The sequence below is a fragment of the Ictidomys tridecemlineatus genome, chromosome 8, assembly GCF_052094955.1.
Source record: "Ictidomys tridecemlineatus isolate mIctTri1 chromosome 8, mIctTri1.hap1, whole genome shotgun sequence".
Lineage (NCBI taxonomy): Eukaryota > Metazoa > Chordata > Mammalia > Rodentia > Sciuridae > Ictidomys > Ictidomys tridecemlineatus.
The window spans coordinates 23,042,453-23,065,621 of record NC_135484.1 but is presented as its reverse complement, the minus strand read 5'-3'; the positions used below and the strand labels follow the sequence as shown (position 1 = coordinate 23,065,621).

The 23,169-nt window shown below is 32.3% G+C and overlaps 1 protein-coding gene across 1 annotated transcript in view; it reads left to right on the top strand.

The window, feature by feature from the left end:
* Positions 1-20,770, top strand: part of Vta1 (vesicle trafficking 1) — a 67,484-nt gene extending 46,714 nt beyond the window's left edge. Inside the window, exons 6-8 of the mRNA XM_005334856.5 lie at positions 1,928-2,107; positions 8,678-8,758; positions 19,288-20,770. Of these exons, the coding sequence (XP_005334913.1) occupies positions 1,928-2,107; positions 8,678-8,758; positions 19,288-19,433 (407 nt within the window). The 3' untranslated portion in view covers positions 19,434-20,770. The remainder of the gene's footprint in view (positions 1-1,927; positions 2,108-8,677; positions 8,759-19,287) is intronic.
* The last annotated feature ends 2,399 nt before the right edge of the window (positions 20,771-23,169 follow it).

Here is a 23,169-nt window from a genome sequence, read left to right as displayed (position 1 = left end):
TGATATATTATACATACATGGAATATAACTTATTAGAATCCCAGTCTTGTGGTTGTACATGATGTGGAGTTTCACTGGTGATGTATTCGTATCTGAACATATGAAACTTAAGTCCGATTCATTCTTTCTTTCCTATTCCTATCCCTCCTCCCTTCCCTTCATTCCCCTTTGTCTAATCCAATGAACTTCTATTCTTCCCTGTCCCCACTCCTTATTGTGTGTTAGCATCTGCATATCAAAGAACATTCAGGCTTTGGGTTTGGGGGATTGACTTATTTCACTTAGCATGACAGTCTCCAGATCCAGCAAAAGTCATAGTCATTCTTTTTTATGACTGAGTGACATTCCATTGGTATATGTACCACATCTTCTTTATCCCTTCATCTTTTGAAGGACACCAGAGTGATTCCATAGCTTAGCTATTGTGAATTGAGCTGCTGTAAATTTTGATGTGGCTGTGTCACTGTAATATGCTGATTTTAACTCTTTTGGATATATACTGAAGAGTGGGATAACTGGGTCAAATGGTGGTTACATTCTAAGTTTTCTGAGGAATCTCCACACTGCTTTCCACAGTTGTTGCACCAATTTGCAGTGCCATCAGCAATGTATGAGTGTACCTTTTTCCCCACATCCTCACCAACATATATTGTTATTTGTATTCTTGATATTTGCCATTCTGACTGGAGTGAAATCTGAGTATAGTTTTAATTTGCATTTCTCTAGTTGCTAGAGATGTTGGACATTTTTTCATGTATTTGTTGACCATTCATATTTCTTCTGTGAAGTGCCTGTGCAGTTCCTTTGCCCATTTTTGATCGAGTTGTTTGTTTTTTAAGTGGTGCTGGGAATACTGGAAATTCATATGTAGTAGAATGACATTTAATCCTTATCTCTCACCCTACACAAAACTCAACTCAAAGAGGATCAAGGAGCTAGGCATTAGGCCAGAGATCCTGAGCCTACTAGAAGATGAAGTAGACCCCATTCTTCATCATGTCGGTTCAAGAACCAACTTCCTCAAGAAGATCCCTGAAGCACAAGAAATAAAATCAAGAATCAATAAATTCGATAGCATCAGTCCAAAAAGCTTTCTCAAAACAAAGGAAACAATCAAGAGTGTGAAGAGAGAACCTACAGAATGGGAGAAAATCTTTGCCACCTGTTCTTCAGATAGGATATATAATTGTCACTTGAAATATACTATCAAAATTTAATTTTGTCAGATTAGTGTTCAGAGTCAGCTAATGATACTATATATTTTTTAAATGTACATTTCAAAACTTAAAAACCAGGTATCTCATACTTCTTTCTGCATAACAAAATGTGAAATTATATTCCTTTGTTTTTATTAACTTAATTTGAACAACATACATAAGTTATTTAATAGTTAATACAAAGTACTGAGTAAAAGGCAGTTTTCAGAAAATAGAGTTCACATTGAATAGCATAAATTCAACTCATTCTTTGTCAAAAATTTCCTTGATCTTTCATAAGTTTTTAAAGAAAGTTTATTTTAAAGAAAATTATGTGGACTGGGGTTGTGGCTCAGAGGCAGAGCGCTTGCCTGGCATGCATGAGGCACTGGGTTTGATCCTCAGCACCACATAAAATAAAACAAAGTTATCATGTCCACCTATAACTAAAAAAATAATTTTTTTAAAAAAAGAAAAAGAAAATATGCTATGTGTAAAAATTTATGAAATTAGTGTTAAACTGAAAAAGTGATAAATCATATTGTTGGGGATAATTAATTTTTGTAAGAAATTGCAGTAATTATTTTAAGAGAAAGAGCCTACTTATCAATTGCCTTAAATAGAATTGCATATGAAGATTTCTTTTATCTTGTGTGTATAGTAAAATAAGAATATTCAGCATTTGTATTTCAAACTGCCTACTTTAATATGGTATATGTGTTACATAATAGATGTTGAGGAAAATGAAGATGCTGGAGCATCCTCCCTGCCCACACAGCCGTCTCAGCCATCATCATCATCATCTTATGACCCATCATCCAGCATGCCTTCAGGCGGCTATACTGGAATACAGATTCCTCCAGGTGCACATGCTCCAGCAAATACTCCAGCAGAAGTACCTCACAGCACAGGTAGGAAATCAGAACTCAGCTTTTGAATTCTCCTTTCAGAAAGAAGAACTGCATTTATCATATTTGAACCTCATACTGATAGTCATAAACTCTATGATACTTAAGTTTTGTGTGATCTCATAAAAATTATTTTCATAATTTTGATGTTTTATAATCTACTTTTTTGAGCAATGACATATATTTCTATGTGTGGATTACTATTAACTTTATATTTTATTAATAAGGGTAGTTTCTGTACTTTTTGTGGGTATTGCTGTTTTTCTAGACTCCCTTTTTTTTCTCTTCCACCATTGTTTAAGAATAGCACTGAAAAGAGTGGGGATTCTTGTAGGAGATGTCAGGGTCACACTGTGATGGCAAGATTAGGACCCTGCTTCTACCCTCTATATGGAAATTATCAATGATTGGGAGCAGTGAAATCATAGCTGAAAGAAGGGAGTTCAGGTTATTATTTTTTTTTTAATATTATAAATGTGTGGCCTTAAAATAGAGCAGGAGAGCTATATATGATCTTTGAATAGATCAGTATTCTGTGGGTGTTTTTATGAAAATACTGATATCCAGCATTGGGTCAGTGTCAGTGAAGACACTTTCACAAAACTGAATATACTGTGTTGTTGACAAGTACCATTCTTAATCGCAAATTAAAAACTATGTCTGTTCTTACTTAATTCTTACATTCAATTTTGATTTTTTTTCCAAGAATTATCCTTAATTTTTTTTTATTTGTCTCAGCCTCAATAATCTATGGTATGACACTGTATAACATTTACAGGATATTTAATAAAATGAGTTAGCCTTCTTTTTTAATATTTTTTTATTGTTGATGGACCTTTGTTTTTATTTATTAATATGTGGTGCTCAGAATCTAACCCCATGCCTCACACATGCTAGGGAAGAGCTCTACCACTAAGCTACAGTCCCACATTTTCACTTCATAGAGTTAGTTTTCAGCCCCATTTTATCCAGCTTATTCAGGTGATTTTGCACAAATTGAATAACATTTAAAAGTATTTCATCTTAACAGTTGTAGAAGCAATTACAGTAAATATTTTCCTTCCTATTTTAAAATTTTCAGCGGTCTATTTTCTTCAGATAGTGCTGACTTTTTGTCTTTAAATTGATTAATGAAATTGATCATCATATCCCTGATCTCTTTGTGTCAGCATTTGGCATATTTTACCCTGACTTTTCCGTGTTTATTGGTCTGCATGATGACATTAATAAAACCATTTGAATTTATTTTGTAAGTAAAATTTTATGGAACTTTGTTTTAAATATTTTATTATCTTGTAGAAACATTCAGTATTCCCAATGTAGGATAATTAAGCAAAACCAGTTACTTCAGTGTAGCCTTTTGTGAATACTTTTGAAAGGTACTTCAAAATTAAACACTAATTAAGAGTCCCAAACAAGCTTTCTTATAGAGGAATGTGGTGCATTTTTGTGTCAAATGGTATTTGTTATTAATTTCTACCCCTTCCTAAACCACTAACTCAACAATTTTTCAGCTTCCCTCAACCTAGGTTTTTCTTCTTTCTACAGTGAAATTAATACTTATTTCTCATGGGTATTTTAATTATTAAGAGGGGGAAAAGTATAAAAAATTGACTACTATTAAGCCTAACACAAAACTCAGCAATCAGCAAACTGGCTTTCTTTCCTTCTTTTTTTCCCCCTTTCCTTCCTATTTCTTTGCCAAAGACACAGGGCATTTAATGCTAAGTTAATGAAAATTAGAAATAATTTTATGAATCAAAAGAAGTGTCATATTTGGGGGGGGAGGATATTAAACTTACAAAAAGACTATCCAAGGGATATTGTTTTAGACAATATATCTTAGGGCAGAACTATAGTAAAGTCACATATGTATATGGTGTACTTACAGATTTACTCAATGTGAAAAAAAGAACATACTGTTAGTAGAAGGTCTGTATTAAGTGGATTTATATGTAATTGCTAGTCTTATGCAACAAAAATGACAAAATATTGGTAGTTTCATCTTGTCAAACTAGTAGACAATGTCTGTTAGAATATTCATGTTGTAAAGATAGAAATTAGGAGGTGATAATAGGAAATTTTCTAGTGTAGACACTTCAATCTGATCTGATTAACTCCGGCATAAGCTGTTTTTTATTTTGGATTGGTCTTTATGACCTCCCCCCCCCTCTCTCTTTCTCTGTCTTTTGGTCCTCAGTGAACAGAATAAAATTTAAAACCTTTGAATTTTTACAGGATAAAGTTCTATCTTACGTTATAAATTCTTGCAAACTTTGCATTTAAAACAAATCTACAGTCTGGGGTTGTGGCTCAGCAGTAGAGCCCCCGCCTAACACATGCAAGGCCCTGGGTTCCATCATCAGCCTCTTATAAAAATAAGTAAAATAAAGGTAGTATGTTCAACTACAATTAAAAAATAAAAGTAAAAAATATACCCAGTGACATTAGCAAAATTTGAAGCCAAACCTCTATGACTTTATGATTTTATGACCTCCTTTCTGTGTCCCTTTCTCCAAAGAATTAAAATACTGTCAAATCCAAACCTACTTTTCTGATAGTAAAGCGAACTTATAGTTTTCTTTAGTGCTGGTTTGAGATATGGAACTCTCCTCCTAGTCCCCAGATATTTTTTTTCTATTATACTTGATACATTTTAAAAATCAGTTTATAGTTGTCTAATAAAAAAAAACAGAATAACATTTTTAGTTTATAAATATAGCAGATGTTTCCCCTCTTATTCACTTTAAGGGTGATTTACTTTCTCTCATATAAAGGTCCAGGATGCACTTTTATCAAAGGGAAATCCTTAAGATAGCTGAAAAGAATAGTGTGTACTAATTACAATATTTAGTTCTTCCACAAAAAAGCAAAGGGGGTGTAAAGAGGACATGGATAGTGATTGTTTAAAAAGCTAAGTGTTTGCCTTTTTTGCTTTAACCACTCACAAACATCACATTGTAGGAGACTGTAAACTCCTTTTTTTTCCTGTTTCTTGAAGCATATGCGTCTTACAGTCTATAAATACTATAGAAGCTCTTGGTAGAATATGTAATTAGATGAATTAATAGAACATGTTTTAATCAATGCTAAGCTTTTCATTGAAAGTGTAGCTCACCTTATACATAGAAAAGTTGAACTATGTTGTGGTAGTCCTGGTGTCAAAAGTACTGAATTTGTTTTCTGTGAGGCTTTGATGTGTTTTTGGTATTCTAGCCTGCCCATTTCTCTCAGTTCTATTTTCATGATTACACTGAGGTTTAACTTAATCTAATCTTCCTATTTTCTTACCTTTTGTTCCTCATAGGCTAACTTTTTTTTTTTCTCTCTGCCTCTCTGAATTCCTTTTTTGGGGTTTTATTTAGTTAGAATTTTTGGATCATCTTATCTAATTCTCTAACCAACAGCCATGCCTCCCTTTTCAGATCCCCACACTGCTTTGTCAGTAAAGCAATTTAGTGCATACCTACAAATCTTACAATATTTAATATGTATTGATCCCATCTAATATGCTATATACCTATCTACTTAAAAGTTAATCAGAAGTTACTTCACAACAGTTCTTTTTTATTAAATTGTTGAATAGAGGAAATCTCCAACCCAATTCTGCTTTCCCAGGACTGCTTTAGGGTCACATCACTCCAACATATTGCAATCTAGAGAGCTGCAACCGTGTGGCAAATTGTCACATGAGACCTGTCCAAATCAAGAAAGAAGGAGAAATAACTAGATTTGAGCATCTCATTAAATAAACAAACAGCATAAACAAAAAAGCATTTTAATAACTACACGGGTATTTATAAGCTTTGTTGAGCCAGTTACTCTAGGCCCAGTGGTAACATGCTCATGATTGCTGCCAAGAGGACAAGCCTGGCCTCTATGCTTCAAGATGAACATGAAGTAGCATCTTTGTGCTGTCTGAGGCATGTTAAGGGGTCTGTGTTGTCAGTTCAAATCTTAGTTGAATGACATTATTTCATAACATGCAGACTGTTTAATATTGCTCAAATGAAATTTTTCTGTATAACTAAAAATTTTCTCCCTGTGAGTTCTGTTTTGTTCTTAATAGTGCCTTTTTACTTGATCACATAGAAGTTACACAAATAAGTTAAAAGGTTAGAGCAGGAGCCCAACAAAATTATATACCTTTTCCAAAAAGCAGTTGGAGAATTTTAATTTAAGAACAAATACAAATTATTTAGCCAAAAATGGTATTGACATGTAGACTGTCTTTTGTAAAAGATGTATATGAAAAATATATATTATTATCTTCATACATTTTTTGAGTATAGCTGCATCAGAGCACTGGACTTGACTAATCTTTGAAGATTCTTAGATCCTACATTCTAACCTATCTTAATATCATATATTTACATGCCTTTAAATGTTAAGCAGGTTTGGTGTTTATAGTTTAATATATTTGGTTAGCACTAAACAAAATCAAGGAGGGGGACATGAATTGGCCAATTTAAAATTTGTGTCTTCTGACTTTAGAATAACACTTCTATAAATTTTTCTTTGCATATTCATACACATATTTGAGTTTTATAAGAATATTCACCATAGCATTATCTGTAGTAACAAACATTGGAAACAAGTTGAATGTCAGTAAAGAATTACTTTATAAATTATGGTCCATTCATAGAATGGAGCACTTATGTAGCCATTAAAAAAGAACAGAGAAGAGGGCTGGGGGTATAGCTCAGTGGTAGAGCACTTGCCTAGCATGTGTGAGGCACTAGGTTCCATCCTCAGCACCATATAAAAATAAATAAATAAAGGTATTGTGTTCATCTACAACTAAAAATATTAAAAAGAAAAAAGAACCAGGAAGATTTACTTACTACTAAGCCATATTAGGAGAAAATTCAAGGATAGATGTAGTAAGCACAACATACTGCCATTTGCAAAATGTCTTGATAGAGAAAGGAGAGTGTTTAGAGGTTTTTTATTTAGGCAGGAACACAGATTTCTTAATAAAGAATAACAAAAGTATATGTATTGATAGGTTAGGCTAAATATGAAAAGATGCCCTCAAAACTAGTAATAGCCTTAATGTGTCTAGGAGTAGAAATGAGAGGTAGGTTTTAACACATATATTTTTTGTACTATTTAAAAATTTTACTTGGCCTTTTGTCAATACCCCTTTGCATTTAAAAAGTTTTTATTAGCCCAGTTTTCAGTTAAAAAGTCAGACTTTTATGATGTTTAATCCTTCCAAAGTCTAAGAAATGTCGCTAATTTGCCCTAAAACAAAATAAGCAAAGTAAAATAGTCTGTATTTAAATTATTTTTCCCAATAGGTTAGAATAAGAAGATCCTTCATAGTCAAAACATACCAGGAAGAACTTGAACCAGCCTTTATGAAACCAGCGTTCTAGAAAACATGTATTTGTATTCCTAGAAACTTTTCTCCTTATCTCCTGCTTTTTCTTTGTTACCCTTTCCTTATCCCAGTATTTTTACCACTTTACCCTTACTACCAATTTCTCACTTCACTTTAATCTATCTAAATGTAACCTATTTCAGTTTGAAACAAATTAATCTTACTTTGAGAGATTAGTTGACTTCATTGATTTGGAGTAATGAATGAACTTTTCTTCGTTTGCTTTTTCTGCTGATTGAATCATTTAAGTCTTTTTTTTTTTTTTCCTTTTTTGGAATTTCAACAATGAGTTAATGTTTTAGGTAAATAATAATCTATAATTCTAATATATATTTTAGGCTTAGAACTAGTAATTCATTGAATGTGATAATTTTGAGTAAGAATGAACTTTTCTTCGTTTGCTTTTTCTGCTGATTGAATCTTTTAAGTCTTTTTTTTTTTTTTCCTTTTTTGGGAATTTCAACACTGAGTTAATGTTTTAGGTAAATAATAATCTACAATTTTAATATGTATTTTAGGCTTAGAACTAGTAATTCATTAAATGTGACAATTTTGACAGGTTCTAAAAGGAAGACAAAATTATTTGATCTATAAAAATACTATCTTAAAAACTGGTTAACTGGGCCTAGGGTTGTGGCTCAGTGGTAGAGTGCTAGCCTATCATGTGCAGGGCCCTGGTTTTTAGATCCTCAGCACCACATAAAAATAAATAAGTAAAATAAAGGTATTATGTTCAACTACAACTAAAAATAAATATTTGAAAAAAAATGTTAACTGGAAAATTTGAAGTGTATAATTCGTAGTTTCATGTAGAGTGATGAATTGGGACTCATGTGAAGTTAAACCAGTCATAATTATGTCACATCTTGTCTCCAAACTATTTAATTGGCTAAGAAATTAAAAGATAGGAAGGGAGTCTGTGATAAGCTTCAATTGATAAGCAAGTTGAAGAATCACACATGACAAACAAAATATACATTAGGAAATATATGGCCAATACATACAAGTAAACTGAGTTTTCCTGCATATTTTCTCTACTAGCCTCTAACCTCAAATAAGCACAAAGGTTTTAAGAAAATATTTAAATGAAGTAATATAATTCTTCCATTATCTTCTAGTTTTTTTTTCTAACATGTAATTTAAGAGCTGTAACACTTTATACCTATTTGTAATTTTCTGATTTGCAGGTGTAACGAGTAATACTATCCAACCTACTCCACAGACTATTCCAGCCATTGATCCTGCACTGTTTAGTACAATTTCCCAGGGTGAGTCAGCTGTTTTCTGAGCTATATTGTCTTTCCTATTTGGGGGTGTTATTTTGTAATATTACCTTTCGAGTACCATATATTTAAGTGTTCATATTTAAATTCAAACATCAAGATAATTCAAAACAAATATCTTTGCGGTTTCTCACAAGAACCAAGATTGTTTCATATTATTAAAAATACCCAACTCCCAAGGTATTCCCTTTCATTGAAGTTCTTTTTTCTTTCACACACTACTGGGTATAGTGGCAGAAACATCTAGACAAAGCTACCATAGAAGTTTATGCTAAATTAGTTTGGTTTAAGATTACTATGTATTGTGATTATGTTCTTTATTATCTACCCTGAGTTTTTAGATTATCTGAAAAGAATGGAGATTACTATTGTTGAAAACAGAAATCTTTGAGGTTAATTATTTTGGTTGATATTTTGGTTGGTTGGTTCAAGGCTGGGTGATTGGTTTGTTGATTATAATCTTTCCTGCTTTTCTGACTCTCCCCATTTTTTATCTCAAGTCATATTTTGAGTTTATGTTGGACTTTCTCATTCCAAGTTTATTTTCTTCATGTGTCTGATGAGATTTAGTCTTGCTCTATCTAGAATGGAGATCTTGATAGATTTTTTTAAGAAAATGTTTCATTTTTCTCTAACATTATGTATGTAGATATATTTTGAGACTTTTATTTTTATGTGCTCCCTATATGAGTTGGAACTGGCCATTGTGCCTACGTCTTTCAGTCATTGAGGGAGGAGAGTCTATTTTTTAGACCCATATATCTATGTTTATACGGTGATCTTGTTGTCCAATGCTACGAACTTTCTTGTTTACTATACATTTGGATGTAGTATATTGTTTACTTAGGTTTAAATGTATGAGTTATTTTAAATGTATTCTACTTGTTCCAGTTTTTTTCAAAAGCAAATGAATTATGGGAATTAAAATTAAGAGCTACAGTAAATTTAAATCCTGGAAGTCCTTGTTTTAAGAGCATTTATATGTTTCTTAAAAGAATGACAGTGTTTGGGTAAAAGGAATCGATTAGGAAGCTGTCAAAAACTGGCACATTACTCAGGAGCATAGTGGAAGATATATACTTGTTAGCAGACAGAAAATAACCTACCCAATTATTACTTTATGCCTCTTGTTAGTCTTGGTGTCCAGGTTTCTTTCTATAGTCCCACCACTTTTTAAATCTAAAGTGTGATATGAAAATAGCAGAAAGAAAAATATACAAATAGATCAGTGAAACAGAATAGCTAAAATGGAAATCAAGTGACATAGTGTGGACATTAAACTAATGGTAAAGATAGTATTTTATCATTGTGACAAGAATATCTATTGTAAAGCAACATTAAAACAATGGGCTACCTGTCTCATAATTCTTGTCTCTCCTTTAGTTATGACTAACAGGTTTGAAAGATGAAAAGTAACAAATTTCATACAAGAAAAGATCTACTTTCAACCATTATATTATTAAAATGCAGTTAATAGACCAGGAGAAAATATATAATTCTTAAATAATAAATAATGTCCAGAACATATGTAAAACATTCCTACAAATGAGTAAGTCAAACTTAATAGAAAAAACAATGAGTGAAAATATAAACACGTACTACAAATGTACAATAAATTCATGAAAGATGCAGGACCTTACTAATTTAATTGAGGTGAGTTCAGTTCTTTATCAATCGATGCAAAGATACTTTAAAAGAATGATAATCAACAGTGTTAATGAAGGTATGAGGAATGACTCCTGCATCATATTGGTGGGAGTATAAATTGGTATTCAGTAGCATATTTCACTATCAAAATTGCAAATGCATAAACCTTTTTATTCAGCTATTTCACTTGTAGGAATGTTTCATTAGGAAATACTCAGACATGGGCACATGTATTTATGAAAATATTTATTACTGCATTGTTTGTAGTAATAATAAAAATGATTCTAAATGCTCATTAACAGAAAAATAGTTAAATTAATTTTGGTCTATCTCTACTGCATAATACTGTACATTTATTAAAAAGGGGGTTAGGGCTTGGGGAAGTAGCAACTGTCCTGTGGGGGGGAAAAAAAGATTGCCCAGATATGCCAAGTGACTAATAAAGGCAAATTGCAGAACATTATATATAATATGACCCTGTTTAGGAAAAAAAGAAAACAAAAAGGTATCTTCCTGCGTATACAATCTGTAGAATATACAAAGAATGGTGATTTCAGATAAATTAGAGTCTAGACAAATTAAACATACCTTATAATTTTTTTAAATTATAAATCATAAAGTTTCTGCTCTCAGACTTCACTGGAATTAAACTATAAATCAATAATAGAATGATAGCTACAAAAATCTCAAATACTTTGAGATTCAGAAACATACTTCAGAATAACACAAGTTAAAGGCAAAATGCAAAGAGAAATTTGAAAATACAACATATCAAAATTTGGGGAACCCTGAAAAGAGAATACTTAAAAGGAATGCATATACTAGAAAAGAAGAAGCTAAAAATCAGTCATCTAAGATTCTACCTTAGTTTATTAGAAAAAGAGTAAATCCAAAGTAAGCAGAAGAAAACAAATAATAAATACTATAGCAAGAAAGCATTTCCATTTATAATGACTACCTCCCCCCAAAAAGCAAATACCCCTCAGATTTAAACAAAGTGAAAAACCTCTATAATGAAAATTATGAAACATTGATGAATACATACCAAAAATAGAGAAGCTCCTATGTTTATGGATTGAAAAATTAGTGTTGTTTTTAATGCCCATAACTACTCAAAGTGATTTACAGATTCATTGTAATCCTTATCAAAATAGCAATGATATTCTTCACAGAACTAGAAAAAAAAAGTATCCTAAAATTTATATGGAAACACAAAAGAGCCCATATAGCCCAAGCAATCTTGAACAAAAAATAAGCTGGAAGCATTACATTATCCAATTTCAAGAGACAATCCAAAGCCAAGTATCTGTAACAGTACGGTACCGGCATAAAAAACAGAAATAAAGATCAGTGGAACAGAATAGAGATTCCAGAATTAAATTCATGCATCTGCAGCCAATTGATTCTCAACAAAGTTTCCAAAAACGTACATTGGAGAAAGGACAACCTGCCTCTTCAATAAGTGGTGAGGGAAAACTAGATAGCCACATAACAGATTGAAACTTGACCCCATCTCTCACCCTGTACGAAAATAACTCAAAATGGATCAAAGACCTTAGTGTTAGATGTGCAACTCAGATGACACTACTAGAAGAAAATATAGACATGCTTCAAGACATTTTAATAGACAATGAGTTTTTCGGGACTCAAAAAAAAAAAAAAGAAAGAAAAATTGACAAATGAAATCCCATCAAACTAAAAAAGCTTCTGTACAGCAAAAGAAATGGTTGATGGAGTCAAGAAAAAACCTAGAGAATGGGAGAAAATGTTTTTTAATTATTCATCCAAAAAATGTATTAATAGCCAAAATATATAAGGAACTCAAAAGGTAATTCTATTAAGAAGTGAACAAAGGAGCTGAACAAACACTGCTCATAAGAAAAAATACAAATGGCCAACATATATGGAAAAATGCTCAGTATCATTAGCCATCAGGGAAATGCACATTAAAACTACAGCGAGGTATCATCTCACCACAGATAGAATGACTTTTATTAAAAAATAAATAATAATAATAAATGTTGTCAAGGATATGGAGAGAAAGGAACTTCTACTCACTGTTGATAGCAATGTAAAATAGTAGAGCTGTTATGAAGAACCCCTAGTATGAGGGTTCCTTAAAACACTAAAATAGACATTACCAGGTGATATAACTTCCATTTCTGTGATATATAGTTTAAGGCAAGGAAGTCAGGATACCAAAGACATACCTCGGTGTAATAGAACACTGTTTATTGCCTCACTGTCTACAATAGCTAAAATATGAATCAGCCTAGGTGCCCATCAGTAGATGAATGGCTAAGGAAAATGTTATATATATATATATATCACACACAATTGGGAATTATTTAACCAGAAATTAGCCAAAATGAAATCCTATTATTTGTAACAAAATGAATGAAACCTGGAGGGATGGGGGTGTATTATGTTAAGTGAATAAGCCAGGCCACAAAGAAGCATCTTCTCTCCCATATGTGAACATTAAATTCAAAACCTCAACATAGAATAGTGATTACTAGAGACTGGGAGTAGGGTGGACAAAGGGAGGTTGGATTTGGCCATTACCTACCGTATGTTTTGAAATATCACACCGAGTTCCATTAATATGTACAGTTAGTACTTGGTAATCAAAAATTAGAGAAACCAATGAAACTGGGAATAGAGTCTCAGTAAAGAAAATGTATAATCAAGAGCTAATTCTTTGGGGAAAAATCAGTAAAATTAATAAGCCTCTAAAGAGAGGCAAAAAGAAAAGACACAAACTATTCATGCCACAAGTGAAAGAGAAGACATTATTACAGATCCTGTGGACATTAAAAGGATAATAAAGAAATACTCCAAACAACTAAATGACCACAAATTTGATGTCCTACATGAAATGAACCAAATCTTAGAAATAAACTGTGTGACCAAGCTCATATAAGAAGAAATAATCTGAATAGGTTTATACCTATAAAGAAACTGAATTAATAATTAATAACCTTTCAAAATAGAAAGTACCAGGTACAGATGGAACTCACTAATAAGTTCCATAAAACATTTAAGAAAGAAAGTATACCATTTGGTATGATCTCTTTTAGAGGAGAGAAGTAAAGGAATACTTCCTAACTCATTCTGAAACCAACATTATCCTAGTACCAAATCTAGATAAAGACATTACAAGAAAACGAAACTGTAGACCAATATCTATGCAGAAAACCTCAATAGTGTGTCATCTTGTTGAATCCAACAATATCAAAAAAAAAAAGGTTATAAACCACAACCAAGTGGGATTTATTCTGGGTATATGAGACTAATTGAGCATTTGAAGAGCAGTCAATATACTCTAGCACATTAATAGGCTAAAAAAGAAAAGTCGCATGATCATATCAGTAAGTGTAGAAAAAGCATTTGACAAAATATCATACCCATTCATGAATGAAAAATGAGTAAATTAGGAATAAGGGGCACTTTCCTCAACTAGATTAAGAATATTTTCAAAAATCCTACAGTTAACATCATACTCAATGAAGAGAAACTAAAAACTCTATGACCGTCACTAAGGAGGAAAGAATATCCCCTTTCACCATGGCTATTCAACATCATACTGGAAGCCCTGGCAAAAACCATTAGAAAAAAAGGAAATTAAAGATACAGAATGGAAGAAAATTTTTGCCATATACTCTGCCTACAAGAGATTAATAACCAGAATATATAAAGAACTCAAAAAACTTAACACCAAAAAAACTTAATAACCCACTCACAAAAGATCCAAAGAGACAAAAGAAGAAATATAAATGGTCAACAAATATGAAGAAAAATATCCTTAACAATCAGGGAGATGCAAATCAAAACTACACTGAGATTTTATCTTACCCAGTCAGAATGTCAATCATCAAGCATACAAATAGCAGTAATTCTGGTGAGGATGTAGGGGAAAAAATACACATTCATTGTTGGTGAAACTGCAAATTAGTGCAACTACTTTGCAAAGCAGTATAGTGATTCCTCAACAGATAAGAATGGAACCGCAATAAAATCCAGCTATCCCACTCCTTGGTGTTGTAAAGATCTAAAATCAGCATACTTTAGTAATACATGCATACCAATGCTTATAGCAGCACAATCCATAATAGCAATTTATGGAATCAGCCTAAGTGCTCATCAATTTATCAGTAGACAAATGGATAAAGAAAATGTTGTGTGTGTGTGTGTGTGTGTGTGTCTGCACATATATATACACACAATGAAATTATATTCAGCCATAAAGAAGAATGAAATTATGTCATTTGTTTCCTCTTATATGCAGAAGCTAAAACTATGGAGCTATTAAAACAGGGTTGTAGGGCTGGGGATGTGGCTCAAGCGGTAGCGTGCTTGCCTGGCATGCGAGTGGCCCGGGTTCGATCCTCAGCACCACATACAAACAAAGATGTTGTGTCCGCCGAAAACTAAAAAATAAATATTGAAATTCTCTCTCTCTCTCTCTCTCTCTCTCTCTCTCTCTCTCTCTTTAAAAAAAAATAGGGTTGCAGAATATAAGACTTATGGACAGAAGTCAACAATCTTTTTATATACCAGCAAAGAACAAGTGTAATTTGAAATTTAAACATAGTACCGTTGTATTTATGCTTATACAAATACAAATAGTTATATAAGGTACTATGTATATCAACACTGTTAAAAAACAATATTAAGGTATAGATCTAATAAAACATACAAGATTCCTAGAAAACTACAAAACTCTAATGAAAGAAATCAAAATCTAAATAAATGGAGAGATATTACATGTTATTCAGGGATAAGAAGACTCAATGTTCCCAAGATATCAGTTCTTTTTGTTGATTCCATGCTATCCCACTCAAAATCCCACAAGTTATTTTGTGCATATCAACAAACTGGTTATAAAATATCTGGAGAGGCAAAAAAAAAAAAACAGAATAATCAACACAGTATTGAAGGAGAAGAGCAAAATTGGAGGACTGATCTTACCTGACTTCAAGACATAGTATAAATCTACAGTAGTCATAACAGTGTAGTATTACCAAAAGAAGAGACAGATCAGTGCAACAGAATAGCACATAGAGTAGTGAGCTATACATCCATCCAGATAGGATTCTGTTCACTGTTAAAAAGAAATAATTTCAGACCTTTGAAAGACATGGAGGAAACTTAAATGCATATTACTAAGTGAAGGAAACCAATCTGAAAAGACTGTTATACTATGTAATTTCCACTCTGACATTCTAGAAAAGGCAAAACTGTGGAGAGTAAAAATATCAATAGTTGGTCAGGGGTTGGAGGAAAGAAGGAAGGGATGAACAGAGTGGGGAACAGAGGAATTTTACAGCAGAAAAGCTATAATGGTGAATGAATATTATCTATAATGATAGATATGTGTCAGTATAATTTGTTTTCACACAAAGAATATTACAGAACAAGAATGAACCCTAATTAGACTCTTGGTGATGATGTGTCAATGGAAGTTCATTAGTTGTAAGAAAAGTACCACTACACAGTTGCAGGGTGATGATAATAGAAGAGGTGATGCATGTGTTATGGGAAATCTCTCTACCTTCCTCTCAACTTGACTGTGAGCCTAAAACTCCTCTCTAAGGTTTTTTAAAAATAGGGGTTTTATAATCAAGGTAACTACCATCACCACCAACTCTAGTACTTCCTGTTTCTGCTACATTTGTCTCCTTAGTGCTTAGTACCTTTTAATAAAAATGTGTTGTTTTACTATATTTGTGTATATCAGTATCAAAGTATATTAAATATTTTTGCAATGCATTTGTGGCTGATTCTGGAGAAGAGAACAGAATTGGAATGAAGCACAGTATTTACTTTTTATTTTTTATTTGTAGATCTCCATATGGCACTAGGATAAGAATAACAACTTCGGAGTCTTTTGAATCTTACTTAAATGATTGTTTAAAAACTTTACAATTTATGTAGATAGTTATATCTGAAAAGTGTACACAGTGTATGTATATTTTTCCCTACATCCTCTAAGATTAACTGCAGGTCAGATTGTTCCCTTTTAGTCCTCCCTGTCAGAGAATAATAGAGTACACTAGGATGAGATTATCCAAGGCCCTGGACATACCAATTTCAAGAACTGTCTAAATACATTAGAAAGCTTTTAAAGACCCATTTTGGAAATTTTTAGAATTAATTGTTTTGTCTTCTGTCTTAACATTAGACAAATCAACCTTGGAAATGGATATTTATGTCAGTTGAGCATACAGAGGTTTCTCTTTACACCAAAAAATGTCTTTGATCCAGTGCTGACCCAGGCCGCCTTCACCACTACAGCAGAGAATTTGATAGTATAGCTGTCTTCTGCATATCATTGTCTGCCCTCTGTAGGGGAGAAGAAATCTTCTGTAAAGAGGGGTTGTGGCCTGAATGGAACTTAGAAGCACACATTTTAAAAGAGATATAAGTGTTAGACAATATTTCTAATCCTGACATCATTTAAATCTTCATCGTACGTATACTTTCTGTCCTTCCTCCCTGGTTCTTATTATAAATTCTAATAAATTTGAATGGTAGGAAAAACAACTTGTATTTGGTTACATTAAGTTGATGTTTTGTTTTGAATATAAAATCAGATAAACTGAAAGTGAACAGTTATTCTCTTCCTGAAATATGTTTTCCTTCTGCTTTCTCTGTTGAGTTTTTAAATAATGAGAATTCATAAGAATCATAATTAGGAAATGGATTTTATTTTTATTCTATTTAAAACTTTAATTTAGGTATTTTGTTATTAATGACTTGTTTATTTTTAAATGAAAGAATGCCTGTTGTGTTAGATAATAGTTAAAGTTTTTGATAAGGCCTTTTAATTTCTTTAAATTGTTGAAAATAAGTCTGACATCTCTGACTATAAAGCATTTTTTTTATCTACAGTTAATTATCGTGAAATGATTGTGTTTTATATGAGTTACATAATTTTTTATGCATATTTATAAGCTTTATATATACATCTATATTTTTCAGTTAAAATATTTCATGTTTTAAAAATATTTAAATTATTTCATGAAAAATGTAATATTTGTGTTTTGAAATAGTTTGTCATTAGTGGATAAGTTTATAAGAACTAAAATAGTAATAGTAACATTTATGCATTTTATCTTTTTAATAAATAAGCAATATGTCAGCAAAACAGTGCTAAAGCTATGCTGTAAAAGTAACATTAGTTTGAGCATTAGGGCTTTCTTCCAGCAGGTCCAGTAAATTTTGGATGTAGGCCCTGCATATTTTAAAGGTTGCCCTAAGATGATAGGATAGAGTATTAAAGCACGAATGGGTAGTGTTAAGTAAGGGAAGCTGTTTATCAAAAGCGCCTTACCTGCATGGTGTATACATGCAAATACATGCAAGTGACTAAAGTCTTTTAATTATTTTGAAAAAGAATTATTAAGAATCTGATCGGTGTTTTTCAAGAAAAATAAATATTTAAACTAACGTGTGCTTACTAAATTGTAAACAGAACTGAAGGACAGATTTTTTTTTTTTTTAGATTTGATGGGAAACAAATTCCAAGTCCACTAAAATACTAAAAGAATTATGGAGAAAAATAATTTTCATTATAATTAGAATGTGTAATATGTGGTTCACAATAAAAGGACCAAATTTTATGCAATCTTTAATAATAATTCAACAAACACTAGAAGTATAGACAACTGTTGGTGCTCATTCAGTAAAATTATCGAGCTGAGTACCTGCAGGTACCTGGCACTGAGATAAAAGCTTGAGATACGTTGTGTTAGTACTATTTGAAAATTTTAGAAAGCAATAATTATATTAATCAAAATTTGATATCAGTTTACCTGGCATTGCTACCTCTTTACCTGGGGAATGTCAAGAGTTTCATTTTATGTCTATCTACAGCAAAATTTAAAACAGCTTTAAAGAAATTATTCTGCTTTAAAAATATAGCCTTATAAACAGAATTGAAATATGTCATCTGCTCTTCATGGTCTTATAACCCCAGCCCTCTCTAATCTATCTGTGGTTTGTATTAGTAATAAAATATTGAAAAGAATGAAGTAAAGTGATCAAAATGCACTTGAGTTTAAGAAAACTAATCAGTACTCCTTAGAGTCCTTATTTCAAATGACAAGTTGCTTATTTCAAATGATAAGAAACAATGCCAGGTATTTACCCTGTCTTTAGAAATATACATGCAAGTATATTCATATCTTAGATTAATATTTTCCCCAAATTATTTAGTTGGGCTCTATACATATTAATCATATATGTAGAGCTAGAAAACTTACTGGGGATAAATTCTGGAGAAAGAATTTATAATGATTGTTTTCATGTTTTAATTGTTTATAGTAAAGTAATGTTAAAAAGTTTTGGAAATCTTAAGAATTTTTCCACAGATGGTACAAAAACATAAGATATTTTCATGCAAGAAAAAGTTAAGTGACATGTAATTTTTATATAAAGTACATTATTCACCTTTCTATATTGAGGGTTATATTTATATTCTAGCTCAAATGAGGGTTGACTAGTTTAGTCTGGGTGTATTGTTCCATGAAGAGAGGCTCAGCAATTCTAGCATGAACACCAAAGCTACTTTTCTTGTTTTGCACAAACTGTAACTTTTGCAGTTAATTTGCTAAAATATAAAGAATTCTAGTTTAATACCTCATGAAGGAAAATCTTCCACAACTATGTTGCCATATCTGTGGTTTGTATTAGTAATAAAATATTGAAAAGAATGAAGCAAAGTGATCAAAATGCACTTGAGTTTAAGAAAACCTTTATGCTTTTATGTAACCTTAAATATGTTCATTAATTTTGAATGTAAGCACATGCCTAACAGCACTTTCTATAATCTAATAAATATCTTAATTATTATTTTTTTCTAGGGGACGTCCGTCTAACTCCAGAGGACTTTGCTAGAGCTCAGAAATACTGCAAATATGCTGGCAGTGCTTTGCAGTATGAAGATGTAAGCACTGCTGTACAGAATCTCCAGAAGGCTCTCAAGTTACTGACTACAGGCAGAGAATGAAGCCTTTGTACGACAGATCTGTGTATTTTTGGCATAAGGAACTACCAGTCCATTACTTTATCTTCAGCCTATCAGGAGCACACTTTTAAGAAAGACTTCAATTCCATTTAAAATGACAGTGAAATCTGTGTGTGTCTAATTCCTATTGAAGCACTCAGCAACAGCCTCTGCCAGTTTTCATTTATTCCAGTAAACTAGTCTTGAGTTCCTAGGGTCGGTGTTATCAATGTCCCCAAAATGCCCATTGAACTGGTTCATCCTTCCAAAAATGAAAACATACTCTGTAAAATTTTATTGGGAATAAGTTTTCCTAATTTACTTACATTAAGGGTAATTTTTTAAGTCTATACTTGGACACACAAACCATATTTCTTTGCTATAAAATTCTAAATTTAACTTAAAAGATTTCCAGATTTCTAGATTAGAGATTGTTTTTGTTCTCTTCAAGGTTAATAAAACAAATATGAACATCTAAAAATATTAGATGAGTCCAAGAGATTATATTAAAAACTCAATTATTTTCATGTTAGATATAAATACGTTAAAAATTTAAGACTTCATGGAAGGAAATGTGAGTTTGAAAAGTAGAATGACTTTTAAAGAATAAAATTGGTTTCCCAAATGCTTCCTCTGATGCATTGAAGTGTAAGGTGAATTGGTGTTTGTTTCTTAGGCAGTTTGACTGCATGTATTAAAAAATGGGGCGGGGGGAAATGTAGCCTGGAAACTTGGTGCTTTAAATTAAGGTTCTCTGCTGTTGTGGGATGGAATCCACAGAGTGTATGGATGGAATGATGCAGAATATTATAGGACTTTAGGTTCTTGGTTTTAAGTTGATAATTTTGTGAGGAATTATGGACTTACTTTGTCACCTCCTACATTTGTGCTATGAAAAAAATAAATACAAGGATTCTTTTAACTAGTTCAACTTATTACAAAGCCAAATGTCTGTTTTGATTTGTGTGGTAGATTCGGGGTTTTTTTAAGTATTTATATTTAGATACAGGAATATAGATGTTTCTTTAGTAAGAAAAAAAATTTTTTGATGAATTTGACAAATTTACCAGAAATTTATCTGGTCAATTTCATTTATGCTACTTGGATTGTAATCTTAGGGGTCAGCAAGCTGTGGCCCCTGGGCTATTCACATTGTTGTGTTAAGAATTTATTGCAATAAAACCATCCTTATTCATTTTTTTGATCTGTGGTTGCTCACCACAACTACAGAGTTTGGAGCATGCAAACCTAAAATGTTTACTGTCTAGCCCCTTAAGAAAAGGTTTGCCAACATCTAATCTAACTGCCCATTTGAAAGAAAATAAATCACTAACTCATAATTATCTGTCGGCTTTTTCCTTCGTAAATGTGATGCTTGCCTCTGTACAGGGTTGGTAGAATAAAGATTCAAACTTAATGAACTATTCTAAATAATCACCCAAAAAAGTTCCCCAAAAAACTTACCTCTGGAAAAATGTTCTCAGATTTTTCATAAGATATGTAGACATTTGTAGTCTTAAGCATTTGCATCTGGAAATCCAGTACTCTAGTATAGTTGTGTAGGATATCATTGTAATTAAAAACTGGTCAGGGTGACCTTTTTAAAAGATGTAAACACATTTTAATTCAAACCTTAACAAGTCTGCACTCTACAAAGTCAAACTTGCCCCCTATTTGACACCGTTGTTGGTTCCCAGTGGGGAGAGCACATGGAGAGGAGGAGACATCATGGAAAGCATGAAGTCCACTGAGTAGCCAGATCTTTGGTGCAGCAGAGACCCTTTCTGTAAAATGGAAATGACACCATTAGCCACCTCAGAGTTTTATTATAATAATAATAATACATGAAGTGCTTAGCACCTGGTAGCATTCCATAAGTGTTTATCATTGTTCATTTTAATGCTATAGTAATGTAATATAAGTTATTAATAATAGGAAATAAATTCACTTGTCTTTGTGGCCAAAGGCTTACAAATGCTTTCTTGCATGAGGAGACTGACTATATGATGTTTTCTAACTTTGTATTTTTTCTTTCTTCATATAAAATCTGATGATAAAATTAGGATATGTTTTCTGATGTTATACTAGAATAAGCAATTTTCATTTGTTCATTCAACATGTATGCACTGAGCAGCTCCTATCTACCTAGTATTGTTCCTTGCAAGAAAAATAGCAGAAAACAAAACAAAAAAAATACAATCTCTGCTTCATAGACTTTATACATTCTAATGGGGAGGAAATGGACATATTCAATAGAGGTACTACCTATATACTACCATATATAGTATTTGACCAGTGATTCTCAAAGGGTAAGTGTTAGGAATAATTCTCAGGCCCTGCCTAGTCCTACCCAATCAGAAATTTTCAGGATAGGACCCAGCTTTTTGAGTTTTCAGATACTTTAGCTAATTCCTAAAGTCTGATCGTCCCTAGTGTTTGAGGGGGTTACCTCTTCCAAAATCAAGAAGATTGGGAAGCTGGGAGGAGAGATTCCCCAGAGGAAGTAGTTCCCAGTGATGTGGGAACTTGCTAGAAAGTTCTGAGGATGACACTTTGGAAACTTCAATAATGGACAGTGAAAACTAGAGCATAGACCTGGAAGGTATGTCCTACATCCCTATTTCACAGGTGAATAAAGTGAGCCACAGGTAGGATAATCAATCTGCCTGAAGTTACACTGCTAATAGTTATTTCTAAGCTCAGACTGCCTAGTTCAGATTATTAAAAGTATTCATATCCATGTAAGTTAGTCACCAGTGAGGTGTTATGAGTGAATCCCACGTTATCAGCATCATTAGCTGTTCCTTGTATTTGTCGGGAGCAGAGCAGCTAGATTTTTCCATTGTTTGAGCACTAACTTCTAATTGTGGATGCTAGATAGGGAACACAGAGTATGAACTTCAGTATAATTGGACCTTGATGTTTGGAACATACTAGATTATGGCCTGAAATCAAAGGGACTTGAGTTCAGCAGATAAAAATCAGGACTTAAGTAACTGTTGCAGTAGATCAATGTATAATATTGGAGAGGGTTCCCACATCACTAGGGAACCCTAAGTTTTTCAGATGTGCTTTTGTGCTTTCTTCTTGTTTTTTAAATAACATTACTGCCTTTCCTAATTAGATAGCTTTCACCTTCAAAAGATCTGATTGGAATATGGACTTAAATACAAAATTAACAATGATGTTTGTTTTTAGTTATTTCCTTGTTCATCTTCCCCAAAAGATGTTAAGCTCTTTAATGGTAAGAGCTATTTATACAAATATATAAAACCTGGTGCATAATAAGTATCCCTAACTAATGGAGTTAATGGGTGAACAGATGAAAGAATTGTACTGAAATTAAAATCTGGGCTGAAAATGTAGCTTAATGGAAGAGCTCTTGCCTAACAGACTCAAGGCACCAGGTTTAACCCCCAGTACTGAAAAAAAACATCAAAATCAGTTGTCAATCTGTTATCCAAAATAGCGACCATCAGAATATTGGAATGTTACAGTGTCATGTCACCTAACAAGTCTCAATGATATCTAACTTACATGGTTCTTTATCTTTTGAAATCATGAATTGTAATAGTGAATCAGATGTGCTCAGAACATTCTTAGAATATGTGCTTGTAACATAGTAGACATTATAAGTCCTCTGCTGACAGCCTACATATTCTGAGTCAATGTAACATTATGGCAAAAAATAATAATGTATCCCACCCATTAAAATTATTTAACAAGTACAATTTTGTGT